The sequence below is a fragment of the Meles meles genome, chromosome 15 (genome assembly GCF_922984935.1).
Source record: "Meles meles chromosome 15, mMelMel3.1 paternal haplotype, whole genome shotgun sequence".
Taxonomy (NCBI): domain Eukaryota; kingdom Metazoa; phylum Chordata; class Mammalia; order Carnivora; family Mustelidae; genus Meles; species Meles meles.
The window spans coordinates 37331158-37350349 of record NC_060080.1 but is presented as its reverse complement, the minus strand read 5'-3'; the positions used below and the strand labels follow the sequence as shown (position 1 = coordinate 37350349).

General features: G+C 43.1%; 1 protein-coding gene across 1 annotated transcript; it reads right to left on the bottom strand.

Annotated features, from left to right (window-relative positions):
- Positions 1–363: 363 nt before the first annotated feature.
- On the bottom strand, positions 364–15748 carry SLC20A1 (solute carrier family 20 member 1). Its single transcript, XM_045979295.1, has 11 exons — positions 15532–15748; positions 14442–15063; positions 14140–14280; positions 13850–13935; positions 9794–9890; positions 6786–6905; positions 5043–5312; positions 4376–4934; positions 3240–3425; positions 2212–2296; positions 364–1343 (listed from the first exon to the last, which is right to left on the bottom strand). The coding sequence occupies exons 2-11, from the start codon at positions 14785–14787 to the stop codon at positions 1182–1184; spliced, it is 2052 nt and encodes a 683-aa protein (XP_045835251.1). The 5' UTR covers positions 14788–15063; positions 15532–15748; the 3' UTR covers positions 364–1181.
- Between the last annotated feature and the right edge of the window lie 3444 nt (positions 15749–19192).

Sequence of the window (19192 nt, the reverse complement as noted above, 5' to 3'; positions counted from 1 at the left end):
ACCTGTCTTAACATCCTTCATAATAGCAAAGCTAGGGACATTCTAAATAAGGATCTGGTAAAACAGTCCATTCAAACAGGAAAACTTTGTGGCTGTCAAACAGTGAGTACATTTATACACACTAACGTGAAAGTGTCTAGGCTGTGCTATTATAAGGAAAAATGCCAAACAGCTACAACAGTACCTATGGAGTTAAGTCATGTACATTCTGGGATCACAAGAAACTTATCAGGGAGCAGTGGGAAAGTTTAAGTAGGTCGGTAGTTCTCATTTAAGATCAGAACACTCTCCTAAGAATGGCATAGGGCTAACTGATCTGGAGCCCAGATGCTTCAAACATGAACAAAAACCATGAGAACAAAATTTTCTAAAAACTGTAGGCTTTTTTATTCAGTTAAGAGGTAGACAGATGAACATGGAAGGCTGTCCCATTTAACTTGCCCAAAGTTCATATTCCACTCCATTCATCCATCCCACACTGCCAGAAACTGTAAAGAAATAACCAAGACGGCCAAAAGGTTTTTTCTTCCTACTTCTTTTCAGCAATAATTGTCAATGAATTGCTTGCCAAGAAGTTTCTACTAACTTAAAATTTTTACTGTGTCCAAAGAACCTCGTCCCTATAAGTTGTTCCCATATATGCCAATGGAACCTGCCACTACCGACAGGAGGGCAGAGTACAAATGGCTCTATTTCTCTAAGAGACTACAAGGGAAGCTTCAGTTATGTTTGTTGTTAGGTCCCTGTGCATGTTAGGGCAGAAGCTGGTGAAACCACCAAAGCAGAGCACACTGTGTCAAAAGGCTCTGAATGGTTGTTTTTAAAAAAAAAAAGAAAAAAAAAAAAGGAATCACAAGTTATTTTCAGAGACAACATTAAAACATAATGGAATTGAAGCCTCATACAAAAAGTAGAGAATTATGTACAGGAATTCACAGCCCAGAAGGAAAAGGGACCTCAATAGGAACCAGTAGAAACCCGGCTATTTTACATAGCTATTTTGAGACAAGTTGTATTTAGCACAAAAGCAATTATAGCACAAGTAACACTTCCCTCCCACAGCTCCCAAACTTTAAAAAAAACTCTTGTCGGTCTTCTGTAACACTGTGATCCTTCTTGAAAGGAGCAGGAATGTGTAAGGTGGCCCCAAACATCGACACGAATTGTAATCTCAAACAGCTTCACACTGTGAGGATGACATATTTGAAGACTGCCATAATAGCAGCACTAATAACGCCAGAAATGGGGACGGTAACAAACCAGGCCATAAAAATGTTACGGAAGAGTCGCCAGTCAACAGCCTTTTTGGATCGGAGCCAGCCGACAGATACGACAGAGCCCACCTAGCAGAGAGGGATGGAGGACACTGGTTAGGAGAGGCCAATGGTATTCTGGTAACAGACTCATGATCGTACATAGGTAAGCAGCCCCAAACTGCTGATAAGACTGATTCCATGAAAGATGGTTTGTAACAGGGTAAGAAGCAGATTACTCATGGGAAGACAAAGGCAATACAAAAATCCAATCATTACTTCTGTGGTAACTAGGGTAAAAAAGACCAGAACGAGAACACTTCTTTTCTCTCTCCTGAGCTACCGGCATTTTAATCAACTGCTTTAATAAAGAATTATTAAAACAGTTGACTTATTTAATAATTTTAAGTTTCAGGTTTTCCAAGCATCATTTTAGAGGAGGACAGATATCAGACCTCATAGCCGATCACCTGGAGATACCCTAGAAGAGGAAGTATTACTCACAGGCTCCAGGATGAACCAACTTAAATTGACTTAAGGAAGCTAGTTTCTTCCTTTTTCTAGTTATTACATGGCCATCAAGCAACTTCAGAATTCAACAAAATTCTCAGTATTTCAATTCTGAGGCTATGAATATACGCCTTCTATAAATAACGCTGCCCTTCAACAGCCCAACATGCTTCACAGATGGGTTAACTATCTGTAAAAGGACTTTCGCCATTGTTTGGGGAGAACATACATTATCGGCTTAAATAAGAGCACTCGACCCAAGGAATTATAAACTGTAAGCCTTTACATTATTGCAGTCACTTGCCCTAAATTTGTGAACTCTTCAAGACTCCAACTGCATAAAACTTTCTAAACCACAGTCATTACATTAAAAAAAAAAAACAAAAACCTCTTTGTATTACTAGAACCATTCAATAGACACAGTTCATATACATCACACTACACTTACTTTACAATGTGTTGTACTGATGGGAAGACCAATATTTGATGCAATTACCACCGTGAGGGCAGATGCCAATTCAATACTGAAGCCACTGTAGACATAAAAAGATTACTTGTCAAGAATGGAAGGTGTTGGGGCGCCTGGGTGGCTCAGTGGGTTAAAGCCTCTGCCTTCGGCTCAGGTCATGATCCCAAGGTCCTGGGATCGAGCCCCGCATCAGGCTTTCTGCTCAGCAGGGAGCCTGCTTCCCTTCCTCTCTCTCTGGCTGCCTCTCTGCCTATCTGTGATCTCTGTCTGTCAAATAAACAAATAAAAAAAAAAAAAAGAATGGAAGGTGTTCTTTTTTATAAACTAACATTACCTCAAAGTTAACATAATCTTACTGTGATCCACTCAGTAACAAAACCTGACACTGACCTAACATCTTTCATTTGCTGTAGCTCCTGAAATCTGCTTTATTTTTATGATTTTATTTATTCCTTATTCATTTGAGAGAGAGACAGCACAAGCAGAGGGGTGGGAAGAGGCAATCTTAAAGGGAAGAGCAGACTCCCCACCGAGTAGGGAGCCCAGTGTAGGGTGGGATCCCAAGACCTGGAGATCATGACCTGAGCCACCCAGATGCACCTGAAATCTACTTTAAATCAGGATCTCTTCCCTCTTTTCTAACATTTTTAAGGTTCTAAGGGTTCCTAGAAGCCCATTATTAAAGTCTACACTTCTATTTTGAAAAATGTAATAAACATTAGTCTTAGCTCTCAAGTAGAGACAGATAAAGGACAAGTATACAGACTATTTGCTCCACACAGCCTTTCTCAGAAAAGTTAATAACTCTTAATAACATAAGAGACCACTGGAGATGAGTATTTGACCAAAATTTTGTTTAAAATCGAAAAAGCTCACAACAATGAGAGGACCACCAGGAAATAATTCAAGCTTAGGTTACATTAGCTGAAGATTCGTGTGGTAACACTACACATATTATGCATCCTAAGAAAATGAGCACTAGCCTAAGACTTGTTTTACCAACTTACCTAGAAGGTGTGATTGGTGTCAGATCTTTCCCCATGGTCTGGATAACTCTCCTTCCCCAAACCCACAGACCAATACAAATACCAACTCCACCATAGAGCAGAAGCCATATTGGTGTTGCCACTTTTGAAGAAACGTCTCTTGTGTCATAAACCAGATACAAAGCAACCAGAGGACCAATGGCGTTGCTGAAAGAAAAAATAGGACAAAGATGATTTTTCAGGCAGAACTAGAATTTGGCAAGATCCAGTTTGCTAAATGACCTACTAGATTATTTAAAGCAAAGCTGTCAAGCTCATTTAGCAAATAGTCCTTTCAACAGCCAACATACACAGCAGAAGAAAATAAAAGCTGCTCTCAAGAGAAGAATCCCATGCATTTGGTGGCCTCTCATCCAACAGGTAGCCTAGAACAACTCAGGTTCCAATGACCAGTTTACACAAACCACAGAACTAAGGAAAACAACATCCAAATTCATTCCCTAGGGCAGTGATTTTTTCAGCTTTTCATCTCAGTATTCATAGAATTTACTATCACAGAACTGGCTCCTATCTTGACAGAGAAGACCTCTCCCTGAAGAATATCTGTGTTTATCATCTACAGAAACATTCTCTGTAATCTCTCTAAAGGGGGGTGGGGGACAATATTTTTTAAGATTTTAAGTAATCACGGGGCACCTGGGTGGTTCACTGGGTTAAGCCTCTGCCTTCAGCTCAGGTCATGATCCCAGGGTCCTGGGATCGAGACCCACGTCGGGCTCCCTGCTCGGCGGGAAGCTTGCTTCCCTCTCTCTCTCTGCCTACTTGTGATCTCTATCAAATAAATAAGTAAAATCTCTGTCAAATAAATAAGTAAAATCTCTTAAAAAAAAAAAAAAGATTTTAAGTAATCTCTACACCCAACATGGGCCTCAAACTTACAACTGAGATCGAAAGTTGTGTGCTCTACTGACTGAGCCAGTCAAGCACCCCTCTAAAAAAATTTCGTTGCCTGTTTAATTAAGTCAATAACATAAGCTCTCTAGCTTATTTGTGTCTCACGGGGTGCTATGGTACCAAAGCCACAACCATAGCCTTATAAAAGGGATAAGGTGATACAAAACTAGAAAGCGGGACGCTGAGATTCCAAGTCAACTGACCTGACATCATTTCCACCATGGGCAAATGACCCAAAGCAAGCTGTAAGGATCTGCAGGAACTGGAAGAGGAGAGACACCTCTGGTTTATCCTGGTCATACCATTCTTCGAGAGAGCCGCTACTTCCTTTTCTCTCCCCCAGACCCATCTCTGCCTTGACACTCATGTCCATCTCGGATGCCGAGTGAATATCAGATACAGCATTGCAGTAACTCGTGTAACTGTCCATTCGAATTCGCTTCTTGCTGTCTGCATTAGGCCAGGTCAGCTTTTCCATTTCTTCACCTTTCTGTTCACCTTCTTTGGCACGGAATGAATCCAGAGGCATGCCACAAATTGCCATAGTATATGAAGTATAGCTATTATTGCGCCTCAAGGGTTTGTCGCCAGAGTCTCCCATGCAATCTCCCACCTTGGCAAGATGTAATTTATGGAGCAGCTCTTTGTATAAGCCAGAATCTTTATGCACAGTGTGATACTGATAGTGCCCACTGGAGTTTATCTGGTTACTGACGGCTTGATTGAATTGAACAAGGTTCCCATTAGGCAACTGCACTGCCCCTAGCCAAGACCAAAACAGTAACGTTAAAAACAAACATCATGGGGCCCAAACAATAAGCCTCCTCCCCAGTACAGGTAACAAAGTAAAACTCTTCTCACTCCACTCACCATTCATGGTGCCATCTATGTTGGTTTCCTCTTTCAGATCCATGCTGGGAAGCCGCTCTTGCTCTGGAGCTTCCTCCAAGTCTCCAAGTTTGAACGAAACTGTTCTCTCCTCCACCACAGCCCGGAGGGGCACCGTGGCAGATCCTACCTCAGCAATAGGATTCCTGGTTTCAATATCACTGAGAGACAACTTTGTTTCTTCATGGTCTTCTTTCAAGCTATTCTTTTTTTCCATTAAAGGGCTTTCAGAAGGACTAGACTTTATTTCTCCTAGAAAAAAGGGGGGAGGGGTTGGTTTGGTTTGGTTTTGACCAAACTAACTCATTCCACACCTCCCCTCCCCCCACCTCAAAAATATCCATCTCAAAGTAATGTATTTCAGTGAAAATTCAGGATAAGTTTCCTTGTCTGCTTCACTTGCCATATCTCCTATCTTTCCTTTGGGAAGAAATCAACAGTGCTTCAGCAGTCACAAACTTTTTCAGTGAAGGGCCAGACAGTAAAATATTTTAGGCACTATGGGCTCTGTTGTGTATTCTTCTCCTTTACAAAACAAAGGTTTCGGTTTTATAAGGATAAAACTATTCCTAGCTCCCTGCTAACCCATTCTGAGGTGAAATGTACCTGAAGCATGAGGTGGAGAGATTGAAAATTTACACTGCATCTAATTCACGTTCTTTTGAAAAAAGGAATGCCCCCAAATTTCAGTCTAGGAGTTTAAGCAAAGGAACAGCTCAATGCAGACAACTGAAGAGGACAACTCGAATTCCCACCTCTGTAAAACAGAGATGTGCTTTAATGTTCCACACCTTATGGATCTAAATGTCCAACTAGGCAGGAATATCCTCTGCCCAGTCTACCAATGCCCAGTACATTTACACGTTCATTCAGGCAGCACAACCATGCTATAGACTAGGACCTAAAACATTAGCAAGACTTGTCTCTTCTCCCAAACTGGAGGAAAAACGAGAGCAGGAGGTCATGCAAGACTCATTCCCACTGTGCGCACGGCACAAGCACCTCAGTGCAGCTGCAATGACACAGCACTCTTCCTAGTGCCCCTGCAGTGTTCAGACCTTCACTTCCCAAAGACAACGTGAAATCTCTAACCAAGCATTTGCAGATGAAAAGGGCAGAAAGATTACTGTAACAAATCTCAGCCAGTAAGGAGACTAACACTAACAAAATTTATTCTGTATTTAATTATACTCTACTACCGTATGTAGTAACGGTCTAAACAATTCCTTCACACTAACAATGGAAAATATCTACCTCTCAAATCTGTGTGACAATTCTGAGAACCGACCACATCTAAAAGTCAGATATTAACAAGACACTTAAATTTGCATGTCAAAATCTGAAGTTACACACAGAAATAGTCAGAATAGTTTCCCCCTTGAAAATTTTATGCCTACCCTTTATTACACTTTAAGATATCCTCATACTTCGAAGTTAATGTTAAGCTACTTCTCTGTGTATTTCTGTCACCAGCAACTGATACAGTAAAAACTAGATTAAATGACCAGTTCATCCCCAACATATGTCAACTATTCCTTATGAATAGGTCTCAGGTCTTTTCAAGTCAATAAAAACAGAGTTTGGCCAATAAACCCATCTCCTGAAATCTCACTTAAATTTTTGACTTTGCCAATCTATCCAAATAGTGTGTTTTTATTAACTGATCACACAAGAAGAAACGAGCACATTCCTAGTTAAAATGTTCTGCCACAATTTGTTACTTACGTTCGATTTTTCTCTTCATCCTGGGACATACAAAGAACCAGACGATAAGGGCACAGAAAACTGCACATCCCACCGAGATGAGGATGGTGCCCCACAGAGGAAGTTTGTCAAAGCCCAGCACTAGGAGATAAAATGGTGCATCTTGAAAACCCCAGGGCAACAGCCCCCTGCAACAATGTGTAAACCCTCCTCTGGGGACTCTGGGGTTCCCCAAGTCAGCCCATCACCCTTTACAATTGCTGCCAGTCTTAAGTCCACAAGGTTTTCATTGTGTTCCTGACTATATAAATTCAGGAGGGGAGAAAAGTCCCCCAGTCATCTGAAACCCACACGACCACCTCTGGCCCACTCTCCACACCTACTCGATTAGGTTCAAGTCTCCCAAGCTCCTTCAAAAACTGGTTTTTTCCCCCTTTCTTTACTTAGAAGATAATAAGGATCACTATACTCAGGATCTGCAACTAGCTATGAAAAAATGGAAGCATTCTACTCCCTAGCCTCCAGATGGTAGCTGCCACACATTATGTTTGCATATACTGATTTTGATGTTAAAAAGAAAGGGGCCCCAAGAGTCATCTTTGTCATAGTGACAGAATTCTCTGTGGAAGTTAATACATACAATACAATAGTGACAGAATTCTCTGTGGAAGTTAACACATCCACTGTATTATCCTCCAGTAAAATCCTTTAAAAAGATTATCTCTTACTAGACATTATCAAACTAAGATACAGAAAAACCAGATTATCTATCAAAAGATAAGAGTAGTTCAAAGGGATATCTTTCACAAAAAGAAAATAGTTTAGTGGTAATTTCATTAACAAGCCTTATCTTAGAGACTTGCCTACTTTCCACCTAGCTTTGGGAACATCAGTATCAGTCCTCCTCCGTTTATCACTTATATGCCAGCAGGTTCTATGCCACTAGCCTAGACTACTGAGCGAAGCAAAGCACTATAGAATTCTATTTTAGCCTAAAAGATGTTATAATGATGATAGTTCATCCAAGAATAGCTTGGCTACCTGCAGTTCTTTTGCTTTATTCTGATTAGGAATTCAACTACTTATAAGATGGGAAATCTAGGGGCACCTGGGTGGCTCAGTGAGTTAGAGCCTCTGCATTCAGCTCAGGTCATGATCCCAGGTTCTGGGATGGAGCCCCGCATCGGGCTCTCTGCTCAGCAAGGAGCCTGCTTCCCCTCCTCCCTCTGCCTGGCTCTCTGCCTACTTGTGATCTCTGTCAAATAAATAAAAATCTTTAAAAAAAAAAAGGAAAATCTATTCTCCCCCCAATTAATATTTAAAAATCAGATATAAATTGTGGTCCCTTCAAAACTAAAGTTCTATAGTGACTATACATCTTTCCATTTTAATTCCTATCAATTCTAACCATGTATTTAGTCACACAAACTAAAATATTAATGAAATTTAATCAATCTCTATCACAATTTAAATTTGCCTGTGTTCCAAGTTCCCCAAAGAGGGGAAACGAGAAGAGGAAATTTTTCTTGTAAATGATCCACAAAGAACAGAACAAAAACATCCCAAGTTCCTTTTTCAAAAATGATTGAAAGTTTAAGTTTCTAATTTCACTGAACTACGAGCTTTCCTGCTACCAGATAAAACACCAGTGCTGAGAGCCTCACAGGAGACTTTTTTAGTTTAGCACAAAGACTTCAATTTTAAAAAGAACGAAAATGTAGCATGCAAGCTTTTCTTTGCCCATACCATTTGGTAAGGAGTCTGGTATCCCCTAAGTAAGATCAATGTTCTCATTAAGTTGTCCATTTTCTTTCCTAATTATTCCAAGAATAAAGACAAGGTTAAAAAAAATACTGAGCTAATTTCATTTTTGGTCAGTGACTTATTACTTCAGTGAAGTTTTAAGAAACAAGTTATGATCCATTAGTCAGAAAAGTAATCAATTTAGTTAGCCCCAAGGAGCATTAAAAAAAAGCTGGAGAGGGGCGCCTGGGTGGCTCAGTGGGTTAAGCCTCTGCCTTCAGCTCTAGTGGTGATCTCAGGGTCCTGGGATTAAGCCCTGCATCTGCTCCCTGCTCAGCCGGGAGACTGCTTCCCTCTCTCTCTGCCTGCCTCTCGGCTTACTCGTGATCTCTATCCATCAATAAATAAATAAAATCTTAAAAAAAAAAAAAAACAGGAGAATTATCTGGAAATATGGGTGACAGCACACAGTAAGAGCAAGTAGCTTCTCTACATGGGTGTCTTGGGCAGCAATGTACCATGTATTTTTTCCAGTGGGTCACGGTCAAAGATCAAAAGCCACTGACTTGACCGTCAAGTCAAATGACCCTAGACAGCAAAATGACTGATCAAAGCATGTAACGTCCTGTAAATTAGAAGTGACTGATCTTTTTCAGTTCCCAAATTAAACGTGTGTCATAATTTAATCCATGCTTTGCCTTAGTCCCAAAATAAAAGCAATCATTTTAATCTTTATATCCTCACAAATTATTTTTCCTCTTAGCTGCATGAATTCTTCTTCCAAGTGCACTTAGACCAGTTGTTAAACATCCCAACTCTTCTCATTCAAGCAGATTCAGGGAAGTAAATTTAGTGCTTAGAAACAGAGGTAGCTCCATTTGGGAGAGAAAAATGAGAATATCCAGCAAACCAGTTCTAAATGACTGATTATTGAAGACCAAATATAACTAATGACTCTTCAGTAGTCAGTAGTTGAGGCCATTATCACTTCCAGTATTTTCAGCATAGATAGGAGAAAGGGAGGGAGAAGGTCATATTATCGTGGGTCCTGTGAAGACTAAAGAGTAAAGGTCTGTAGTGATTTAGAATCTTAGCAGGTCTCTTTGGTTGAAAAACTATCTAGGTTAACTCAGCATACACTAGCCTGCAGCCTTCTGAAATGGGCGCAGGCCAGCCACCTTCTAGGAGATTTCAGCCCTGTAAAGCAAAAAGGGGTAAATTGGGCATTTAATGCAAGTTTTATAAACAACTTAAATTCACATTTAAATATTTTGGTATGTACTTACAAGGTGCTCCAGTATACATGATGGAAAAAAGGTTTATTCCAACTGTGCAGGCATAGAAAACTGGCAAAGCTCGCAAACCATTAGGAACTGGATCTGCCTGTAAAAGATCATTAATATCAATACCTTAAAAGGTGTTAAAGTTAATTCATTTCCATAGAACCTTATAAAAGGGCAGGTTCAGGAATTACAGTGCCAGCTAATGGTCTCCACAGTAGTAGGAAAAGCCCAGTTGGCCTTGTTCCTAGAAGTCTCCCTACCAAGGCTGGTCTCATCTTATATATCTATCTGAACCTAAGTTTGTGTTTGGCTTTTTATTATCTGAGGGGGGAAGGGTGCTATTTCTAACAAGGCTACTGATACCAGTGACTGGTAATGTCCCAAATAATCGGTTTCATCACCCAATATTTTTTTTTTTTAAGATTTTATTTATTTGACAGAGAGACATAGATCACAAGTAGGCAGAGAGAGAAGGGGAAACAGGTTCCCTGTTGAGCAGAGGGCTCAATGTGGGGCTCGATCTCAGGACCCTGAGATCATGACCTGAGCTGAAAATGAAGGCAGAGGCTTAATCCACTGAGCCACCCAGGCGCCCCCATCACCCAGTATTCTAAGGAACCTGATGGCCAGAAGTAAATCTGAGCATACATCTGAGATGTACTATACATTTGTAAAAGATGTCAAGATATAGACAATGAGATGTGAGGACATTTCTCAGCATGTCTGCAAAGATTTCTTAAAGCCAAAATATGAAGAATTTACCTGTGACAACCGTCTTTTCTAGACATCAATAAATATGCCATTATTAATGATCTACCAGAGTGCTAAGATAAAAATGAATTGTACACTAAGTCACCTCCTCATTCAACAGACTATGCCAAACACTATTCTGGGCACTAAAATATAGGAATGAATGAGACAAAGTTCCTGCCCTCAGAAAACTGGCATTTACATTCTAGTACAGAAAAAAGTAGCAATAAATACTATAAAGAAAATAAAGAAGAGCAAGGGGCAGCGATGGAAGGAGGGGCACACTGGGGAGTATCAGTGGAACAAAGACACAAATGTGTTAAGTCAACAAGCCAGTACATATCTAAAGGTGGGAAAAAAGCAAGGGTCCTCCCTTGCTTTTGGGTGTATTCCAGACAGAGTGCAAAAGCCCTCAGGCAAAAACTCCAACAAATATTTAAGGAACTGCAAGGCTAGTGTGACTGGAAATAAGAGTTGCATTAACAACAAATGTGTATTAATTCTATAGGAAAACACCGAAGTCAAACCCTTAAAGAGAATACAGATCTGAATATATGGGGAAGACTAAACTTTGAAAGATATTACCCTAAAGGTTTAATGCTGTCTTGATCACAATCCCAAAAGAAAATCTTGAGAAGAAAGGCAAAGACCCGAAGTGATTCTAAAACTTCTGACTAGGAATGCCTGGATGGGTCCTGGGATCTGGGCCCCATGGTGGGCCCCTGTTTAGTGGGGAGTCTGCTTCTCCCTCTCCCCCAGCTCATATTCTCTCTCAAATAAATAAAATCTTTAAAAAATAAAGAAAAGAAAAAGAAATGAAATATAGGCTCATAGTCTAAAAGGCTAAATTTGTAAATCAGCCAGGATGGTGGGGAGGGTAGGATAAAACATAAACTGTGTTCTCCCTTTTACTCCTTCCAGACTCCTCTGGGTCACTCACAACAGGTAACCAAGGCTAACGACTTCCTAAAATTTGTATTACTGTATGACCCATCTAATATACACTTGAATCTTTACCTGGAAATAATGTAAATATCTCACCATACGGTTACGTGAGATGTTAAAGAGGGGTCTTCATAATTCCCCATCTTCAACCAGAATAGTCCACTGTTTACATACTGGATGTTCCCATAAGCCTTTGTATAAAGAAAAAGGCTCCTCTGAGTTTGAAAAGATGTCCTAGATTTAATGTGATTCCTAAACAAAAGGGAAAATGCTGAACAACCCGTTTTCTCTGACTAGGATTTAAATACTCAACAGGAAAACTTACCCTTTTCCCCTATTTCCTGTGTATTGCCCTCAGTCCTTAAGAAGAAGTACGGCACCTCCATTCTAGTTTTTCCTAATAGACTACCCAATACCCTTGGAATAAACAGTGAGAAAACAAATTTTTTTACAAGCAATTTTAATGTTAATTCCCAAAACAGAATCTTAAGTTGGAAAGCATTTTAATGGTCAAATATTCAGACTTTAACAGCCAGGATGCCCAAAGGTTACCAGCATAAGTCTATTTTCTTGAGATGTAAAACCTGAGATAACCAGAACTATTCACATTCATCACCTAAAGGCTCACTGATAGACTGGACACAAAGGTATATATGGGCCATGGGGAGGAAAGGGGGGGCCTGGAGGTCAAGAAGGTCCTCAAAGTCAATACCATTTTAAACACTATTCCAATCATTCTTGATCATGTCCACCCTCATTCCCCCATAATGAATATTAATAGTTAAGAAGTTAATATACTTAACTTAAGCTATTAACTTTGGGTAAAAAATATCTGCCATGCATTTTTCAAATCAGAAATTCGGGCCACTAAAATCCCTCAGAGCACTACCACCATTCTCCCTCCAAGAAAGAAGACAAGTTTGCTTTGTCTGGAGACACACAAAGCCTCTCCAGAATCAGAACAATCTGCTTCCCAATAATCAACAAAGACCCAATGTAAACTTTTATATAAAGCAGGAATCCCCTACAGAGGATCCTATTAATTCTCCTGGTTATCTGGTATAGAGCAAGCTATATGGCTCTAATAAGAAGATTGAAGAATCTGAGCTGTGACTACTGGTATGCCTCAAATCTAACCATCATGTTATCATATGCTACAGCAGTTCTGGGGATTGGGAGGGTAGGAGCTCTTCATACCTGTTTGCTAAATAGAACAATAGCAAATTTCAAGGCCAATAATAGTAACAATTAACTATTCACTCTCAAGTTATAAACCAACCTACAAATGTTTCAAATTTTCCAAATATTCAACTGCTATATTCTACCACACTCGGGTCACAGGAAAAGCGATTAATCAATCATGGTATTTCCACAAAGGTACGAATCCTTCCCTACAGAAGCTTACAACTAGACCAAACAAATGGCTCTGAATATATTCTTACCCTTTGGGATTAAGCTGCCTATCTTCCTTCACTCAGATTTCTAAGCTACCTATCTTCCTTCACTCAGATTTCTTCCGTTTAGGAGCATTTTTAAGAACTTACAATGGACCGTTAAGAGCCATTCACCTCAAAAAAAGGACAACTTTGTTTCCTGAGCAAAATGCATTTATTCTTACTCAGTAAATAACTCAGTCCAATGACAACATCCCTTGTCGTCTACATTTATTTTGGAGCCAGCATCAGACTTCTAGATAAAAGAAATGCTATTGGGTCACTCAAAAGGGATTTTCAAATAGGACAGGAAATTAAATGACTGTCTGGAAACTTTTTTTTTTTTGGCCAAGAAAAACAAAACAAAACTACTTTTACTGGCTCTTTTTACCCAGTCTAAGAAATTAGAGTCAAGTCACTGTGAGAGATAGAGTCTCCACGTAGAAGCTTATAAACTGGTTATGATAATCAGTACTACAAAATTAACTATGTGGAGACCCAAACTACTCAACTTAACTATCAGCTTTAAAAAAAAAAAAAAAAGCCTCAAGAGAGCCTTAAGAGACACTGTGACTTCCTGAACCCCAAGCTTGTAAGTCAAATTGATCTGCATATGATGGTTTAGGTAAAGCAATAATCTGCAAACACCTCTACAAAGCCCCCCTGAATAAATTTCCTTATCTTCTCATTCCCAGCCTCTCCTATTTCTTGGGACACCACAGTACTCATTCAATTTTTCCTGCCTGAATGCATTCTTGGTTACCGCAAACTCGTTTCTTTCGGAGAACTTAGCAACATAGAAGAAATATACCAAACATAAATTTTTTAACTTTCTAAGGCCACACCAATCACATCTGGAAGAATGCTAGCAGTCTGAATACCACTGAGTATGACCCATCAAAGGTCATAAAGGAGGAGAGAGAAGGATTACCTTACGGAGGATGAATGCACGAACAAGGAAGAATAAAATTCCAGACATAATACCAGAAAGCAGTGGAGAGATGAACCAAGACATCACTGGAACAGAACACAATTTAAAAAAAAAATGTCAACTAATGAAAATCAGAAACCAAAATCAAAACCAAAAAAAAAAAAAAAAACCACTTTACATTTTAATACTCTATCTTCAAAACTTTCTATTTTACACCATATATTTCATATAATGCCATGATAGCACATGACAAGAATAAAAATTTAAAAACCATTTAGAATTAAACATACCAATTTTTATCAGTTCAGACCACTTGACACCCTCCTGCCCCTTTGCCACAAGGGAGAAACCAATGGTCGCACCAACAATACAATGGGTTCCAGAAATGGGAAGCTTCAAAAACGAAGCCACTAGTTGCCACACAGCAGAACCTGAAACACAGGGAAGTTTTATTAAATGGCAAAATTCTTAGGAAAGCGCTGCATTCTGCAGAAGAAAATCTGAAAAGCACAGGAAAGCACAGGGAAAGCACAGGAAGGGAAATACCCATTTGTTCACCCGCCATTAAGGGACACACATAAAAAGAACTTACCAAACATCGCACTGACGGAGCCGGCCATCAACAGCTGTTGGGTCGAGTTGTACATCTCCACGTCGATCAAGCCCTTCCTGATTGTTTCACTCACTTTGGCCCCCAGTAGGACGGAGCCCACAGTTTCAAAGATACTAGCTAGGATACAGGCTTGCTTGAGGGTCACTACACCTGAGCCCACAGCTGTACCAAACGAATTTGCTACATCATTGGCTCCCACGGAGAACGCCAAGACAAATGCAATAACGAAGCCCAGGATCAGCATCCATAGGTAGTCCACCATTGGACCAGAAGCAGCAGTAGCAGCAATAGTACTGGTAGTCAGCGTTGTCACGGTAGATGCCATTCTCTAGACTAGTGGTTTTGTTTATTTTTTTAATTATAAGAGAATTACTGAGCGGCTTTCAAGATGTGTAAACAGAATATGAGGTATCAAAAATGCTATAATAAATAATATATATTATATAAAATTAAATACTGTAAACTACGGCACAGAAACCGAGCTGGGGAGTTACTGCTATACGCTGCATATGGGCATCTGTTGTCTGGGGTTTCTTTGGCTCTGGAGGGCTAAAAGCAAGGAGAATTCCATGGCGGAGAAGAGAAAGGACGCAAGTTCATCCTGGGGGGGAGGGGGAAGAAAATAACAATAGCAGCGCGCCCTTGGGGAGCCCGTGCGGCACCTCGCGCTGGCCCACGCGGCAGGGGGACCCGGCCTTGACCCCCGCCCGCAGCCCACTGTCCCGGCCCCGAGCAGGGCTCGCAAGGCGGTGGGCACGTGGCGCCGGGGACCTCCTCGGCTGGCGCGCGCCCAGCCGCATACCCCCAACGCCCGCCCCTCGCCGCCGCCCGCCCGCGCGCGCCCTCCCCACGAAAACCGGAAAAGGGCCGTTCCCGCGCGCGCCGCCCGGGGACCGCCAAAAAGGCCCGCGGGCGGGCAGGGTGGGGTGGGGGAGGGAGGCGAACAGAAACGAAGCCAGAATCTCGCCGCACCGCCCGCACCGGGCCACCCAGCCGCCTCCCCCGCCACGGCATCGGCGCCTGGCCGCGGGGAGAAGAAAGCCTTATCCAAGGTGGCGCCACTACTCACCAGAGAAAACGAAGAGCCGAGCGGGAGACGAGAGGTGCAAGCTGCGACAGTGGGCTGGAACCACAGACGCACGCACCTGGGGTCGACGAGGAGTCGGCCCGGGGCGGAGGCTCCGGGAATGGTTTGGCGGGGCCTGGCGACCCACCCTGGAAGCACCCACGGGCGCCTCAGCGGCCGAGAAGAGTTAGCACGCAGCGCGCGCCGGCAGCCATCACTCTGGCGGCACACGCCGCCGGCCCCTACTTATAGCCCGGCGCCGCGACCCGCGTGACCCGCCGCGCCGCGCCCCGGCTCCGGAGCCCCGCCCCCGGGGTGGTGCAGCCCCACCGGCCGGCGTACCCAACCGGGTGAGCCCGACGGCGGCGTTCATTGGCCAGCTTCGCGCCGGTGGCCACGCCCCCAGCGGGGAGCTTGTCCACGTGGGGAGGGCCAGCCCCCTCTCTGCAGCCTCGCCCTGGCGTCTGTGTAGGGTCTCGCGGCACCGGTTCGTTACTGGTGGAGGCCGTGGGGGACCCTGGCGCTGCCGCCCAGGTCGCCATGCAGGGTTACAGAGGCCGCGCGACCAAGGTCATTCCTAGTCCCTGCACCTCGCGGGTTCACAGTGCTGACCGCTTCGCCAGCCTCCCTTTGAGCGCACTAGTGACCTGCTGCGCGTCCAGAGGCCACACCCGGCCGAGTTCCCCTCCCGGCGGTCCAGTGGCGCTGCGGGAGAGCTCGAGCCCTCGGGCTCCGGATCCAGTCCTGGCACGTTGTCGCACCTGTGACTTGCCCTTGGCCAGACAGTCACTGGCCCTCGTCGGGGGAGGGAGAAGGCTCACGTGGTCGCTTTGCTCCCGCAGTCATGCACTTCGGTGAAAACAACGACTGAAGAGTCACGAGAACCAGGTTGTCTCCCCGTTATGGCGCAGAGCCTCGGGAAGGCTGTGGGTCATTAATTTCCTGCAGACCTGTGTTTTCTGCATCGTGGCGGTGGCGGGGGAGGGGGGGCGTCGGGGGGAAGAAGGACACTGCTTGTGATTCAAATCCTGACTCCTACTTGCTGCAGTGTGTCACCTTGAGCAAATTCCAGATCTCTCAGACTGCACTGTCACGAGTGTAATCAGATGTTAGCATTCAGTACTTTGTGGCAGGACTCAAATGAGTTAACGAGCGCGAATGCGACCAGCGCTCAGTAGGCACAGAATGCTAATTTCCGGTTTGCTCTTAATGTAAAAACGCCTGTTTGGGGATGTAGGAAAGGGTGTAAGGGGACGTTCTCTGTGCATCCCAGAAGCTTTCCTATTCTCTTGATGTAAAAATTGATTTCTGGTCTCCTACAGGGCATATAATGTAGTTTTGACGTTAATAAGATTTACTCTGCACGTTTGGGGGCATTTATTCTATTATGCAGCTTAGGATCAAAACTAATCATGCCAGGAGATTAAAGTTGTGCTTTCTTTTCAGGGTCGTAGTGAGACTGAAGGATTTCAACCAGAAATACTTATCTGGCTTAGAATGTTCTGGAGCCCTCCCCATCTTTTTGTCATCTCTAGCAGCAGGGCACTGAATAGCAGACGCAAAGATGCTGTAAATCTTTGTCTGGGACATCTGTGGAGGCTTAAACCGCACATGAGTATTCTCTGACCTATCTAGAACAGCTGGTGGAGTTCTGTGAGTAACTCACAAAGCTCTAGGTCGCAAGACGATGTCTGAAACAGAAAGTGCGTGTCTAGGAACAGTGACCCTAGAATGCGATTCTGATGTAATTCTCACACCTTAAAATGTACTCCTCCTTCCACCTTCAATTCATTCCAAGGTTATGAAAAAATTAAATGAAATGACTGATCTGTTCAAGGTCCTTAGTGTTCGGCCATTTAAAACGATGATTTTGGGGTGCCTGGGTGGCTCAGTTGGTTAACTGTCTGCCTTAGGCTTAGGTCATGATCCCAGGGTCCTGGGATCAAGCCTGGTGTTGGGTTCCCTGCTCAGTGGGGAGTCTGCTTCTCCCTCTCCCTCTTGCCCTCCCCCTGCTCGTATTCTCTGTCCCTCTCAAATAAATAAAATCTTAAAAAAAAAAAAATGATTTTGGCTTGGAAGTGTGTGAAATAGGTGAAGGGGATTAAGAATACACTCACCGGGGGTGCCTGGGTGGCTCAGTGGGTTAAAGCCTCTGCTTTTGGCTCAGGTTATGATCTCAGGGTCCTGGGATCAAGCCCCACATCCGGCTCTCTGCTTGGCAGGGAGCCTGCCTCCCCCACCCCCTCTGCCTGCCTCTCTGACTACTTGTGGTCTCTGTCAAATAAATGAATAAAATCTTTAAAAAAAATAATAAAGAATACACTTACCGTGATAAGCACTGAGTAACAAACTTGAGTTATTATATACCTAAAACTAATAGAACACTGTATGTCAATTATACTTGAATTTTTAAAATAATAAAATTAAAAAAAATAATTTTCAAAGCAGTTGTTTGTAAGGGAATTGCTTAGAACGTTTCACAGCCTGTGCTTTTTTCATTTTGTCCATGGGCGTATTTTTTCTGGTCTGCAGTATTAGCCCTTTAAGTTTGCAGATGTTTGCAGGACAACCTCTGAGTGAGGAGGTCAGGCAGCCACAGTGAGTAACAATCAGGATGAGAGAGCACAGTCCAGGCTTCTTGAGATGGGTTTGCAGGGAGTCGGGAGCCCTGGGGCAGAGAATCAAACAGACTTCCCCTTGCTTTACAGGTGAATTCTGTCAACATCTTTAGGTTGGTCCTATCCTTCCTCCTTAGGACAACAGAGTGCCTCGACCAACCAGGCTACAGAGGAGGGAGCAGTTGGGATTGGGGTGGGTCCTAACGACCTCACCAGGGGTAAGAACATCGGTACGGTACAGAGTGCCCTTAGACACCTGAAGTTGCCTTGACACCTTGACACCTGACACCTTCATCCTCCCATAGGGGAGGAGAGGTAGGTCTCTGCCTATAAGAGAAGTTACAGTGCTCTGAAAATGGGAAGAGCAGATAGACAGACCTCCAAGTCATACACAAATCATACTGGTTCTGACCTCATCGCTGAACTTGGGAAAGAGGGCAAAGACCCTAAGGATAACGTTTCTCTGTTAGGGTCAAGGTATTGGTGCACACTCTCTAGGATCTGAGTGAGGCCATTTGGTCTAATGGTAAAACACGGACTGGGGGCGCCTGGGTGGCTCAGTGGGTTAAAGCCTCTGCCTTCGGCTTGGGTCATGATCTCAGGGTCCTGGGATCGAGCCCCGCATCGGGCTCTCTGCTCAGCAGGGGGCCTGCTTCCTCCTCTCTCTCTCTCTCTCTCTTTCTCTCTGCCTGCCTGCGTACCTGTGACCTCTGTCTCTCAAATAAATAAAATCTTTTAAAAAATTAAAAATAAAATGAAAACACGGACTGTAAAGCCAAACTACCTATTCTGCTATTCGCTAGTCATGTGACCAAGGGCAGATAAATTCTTGCCTTATTTGCCTTATCTGTAAAGGGGAGATTTGGGGGAGTCCCTACACTATAGGGCCATCATGAGGACAAAGTATATAAAATTCTTCTAAAGTTCTCACCCGTGGCTGGCACTACTTCAGCATTCATATTCTCCTTATTCAACTGCAGAAGGCCTACTATGTGTCAGAGCTGCCATCTGGGCCAAGCTCTTTCAGACTTCTCCCACTGTTCATA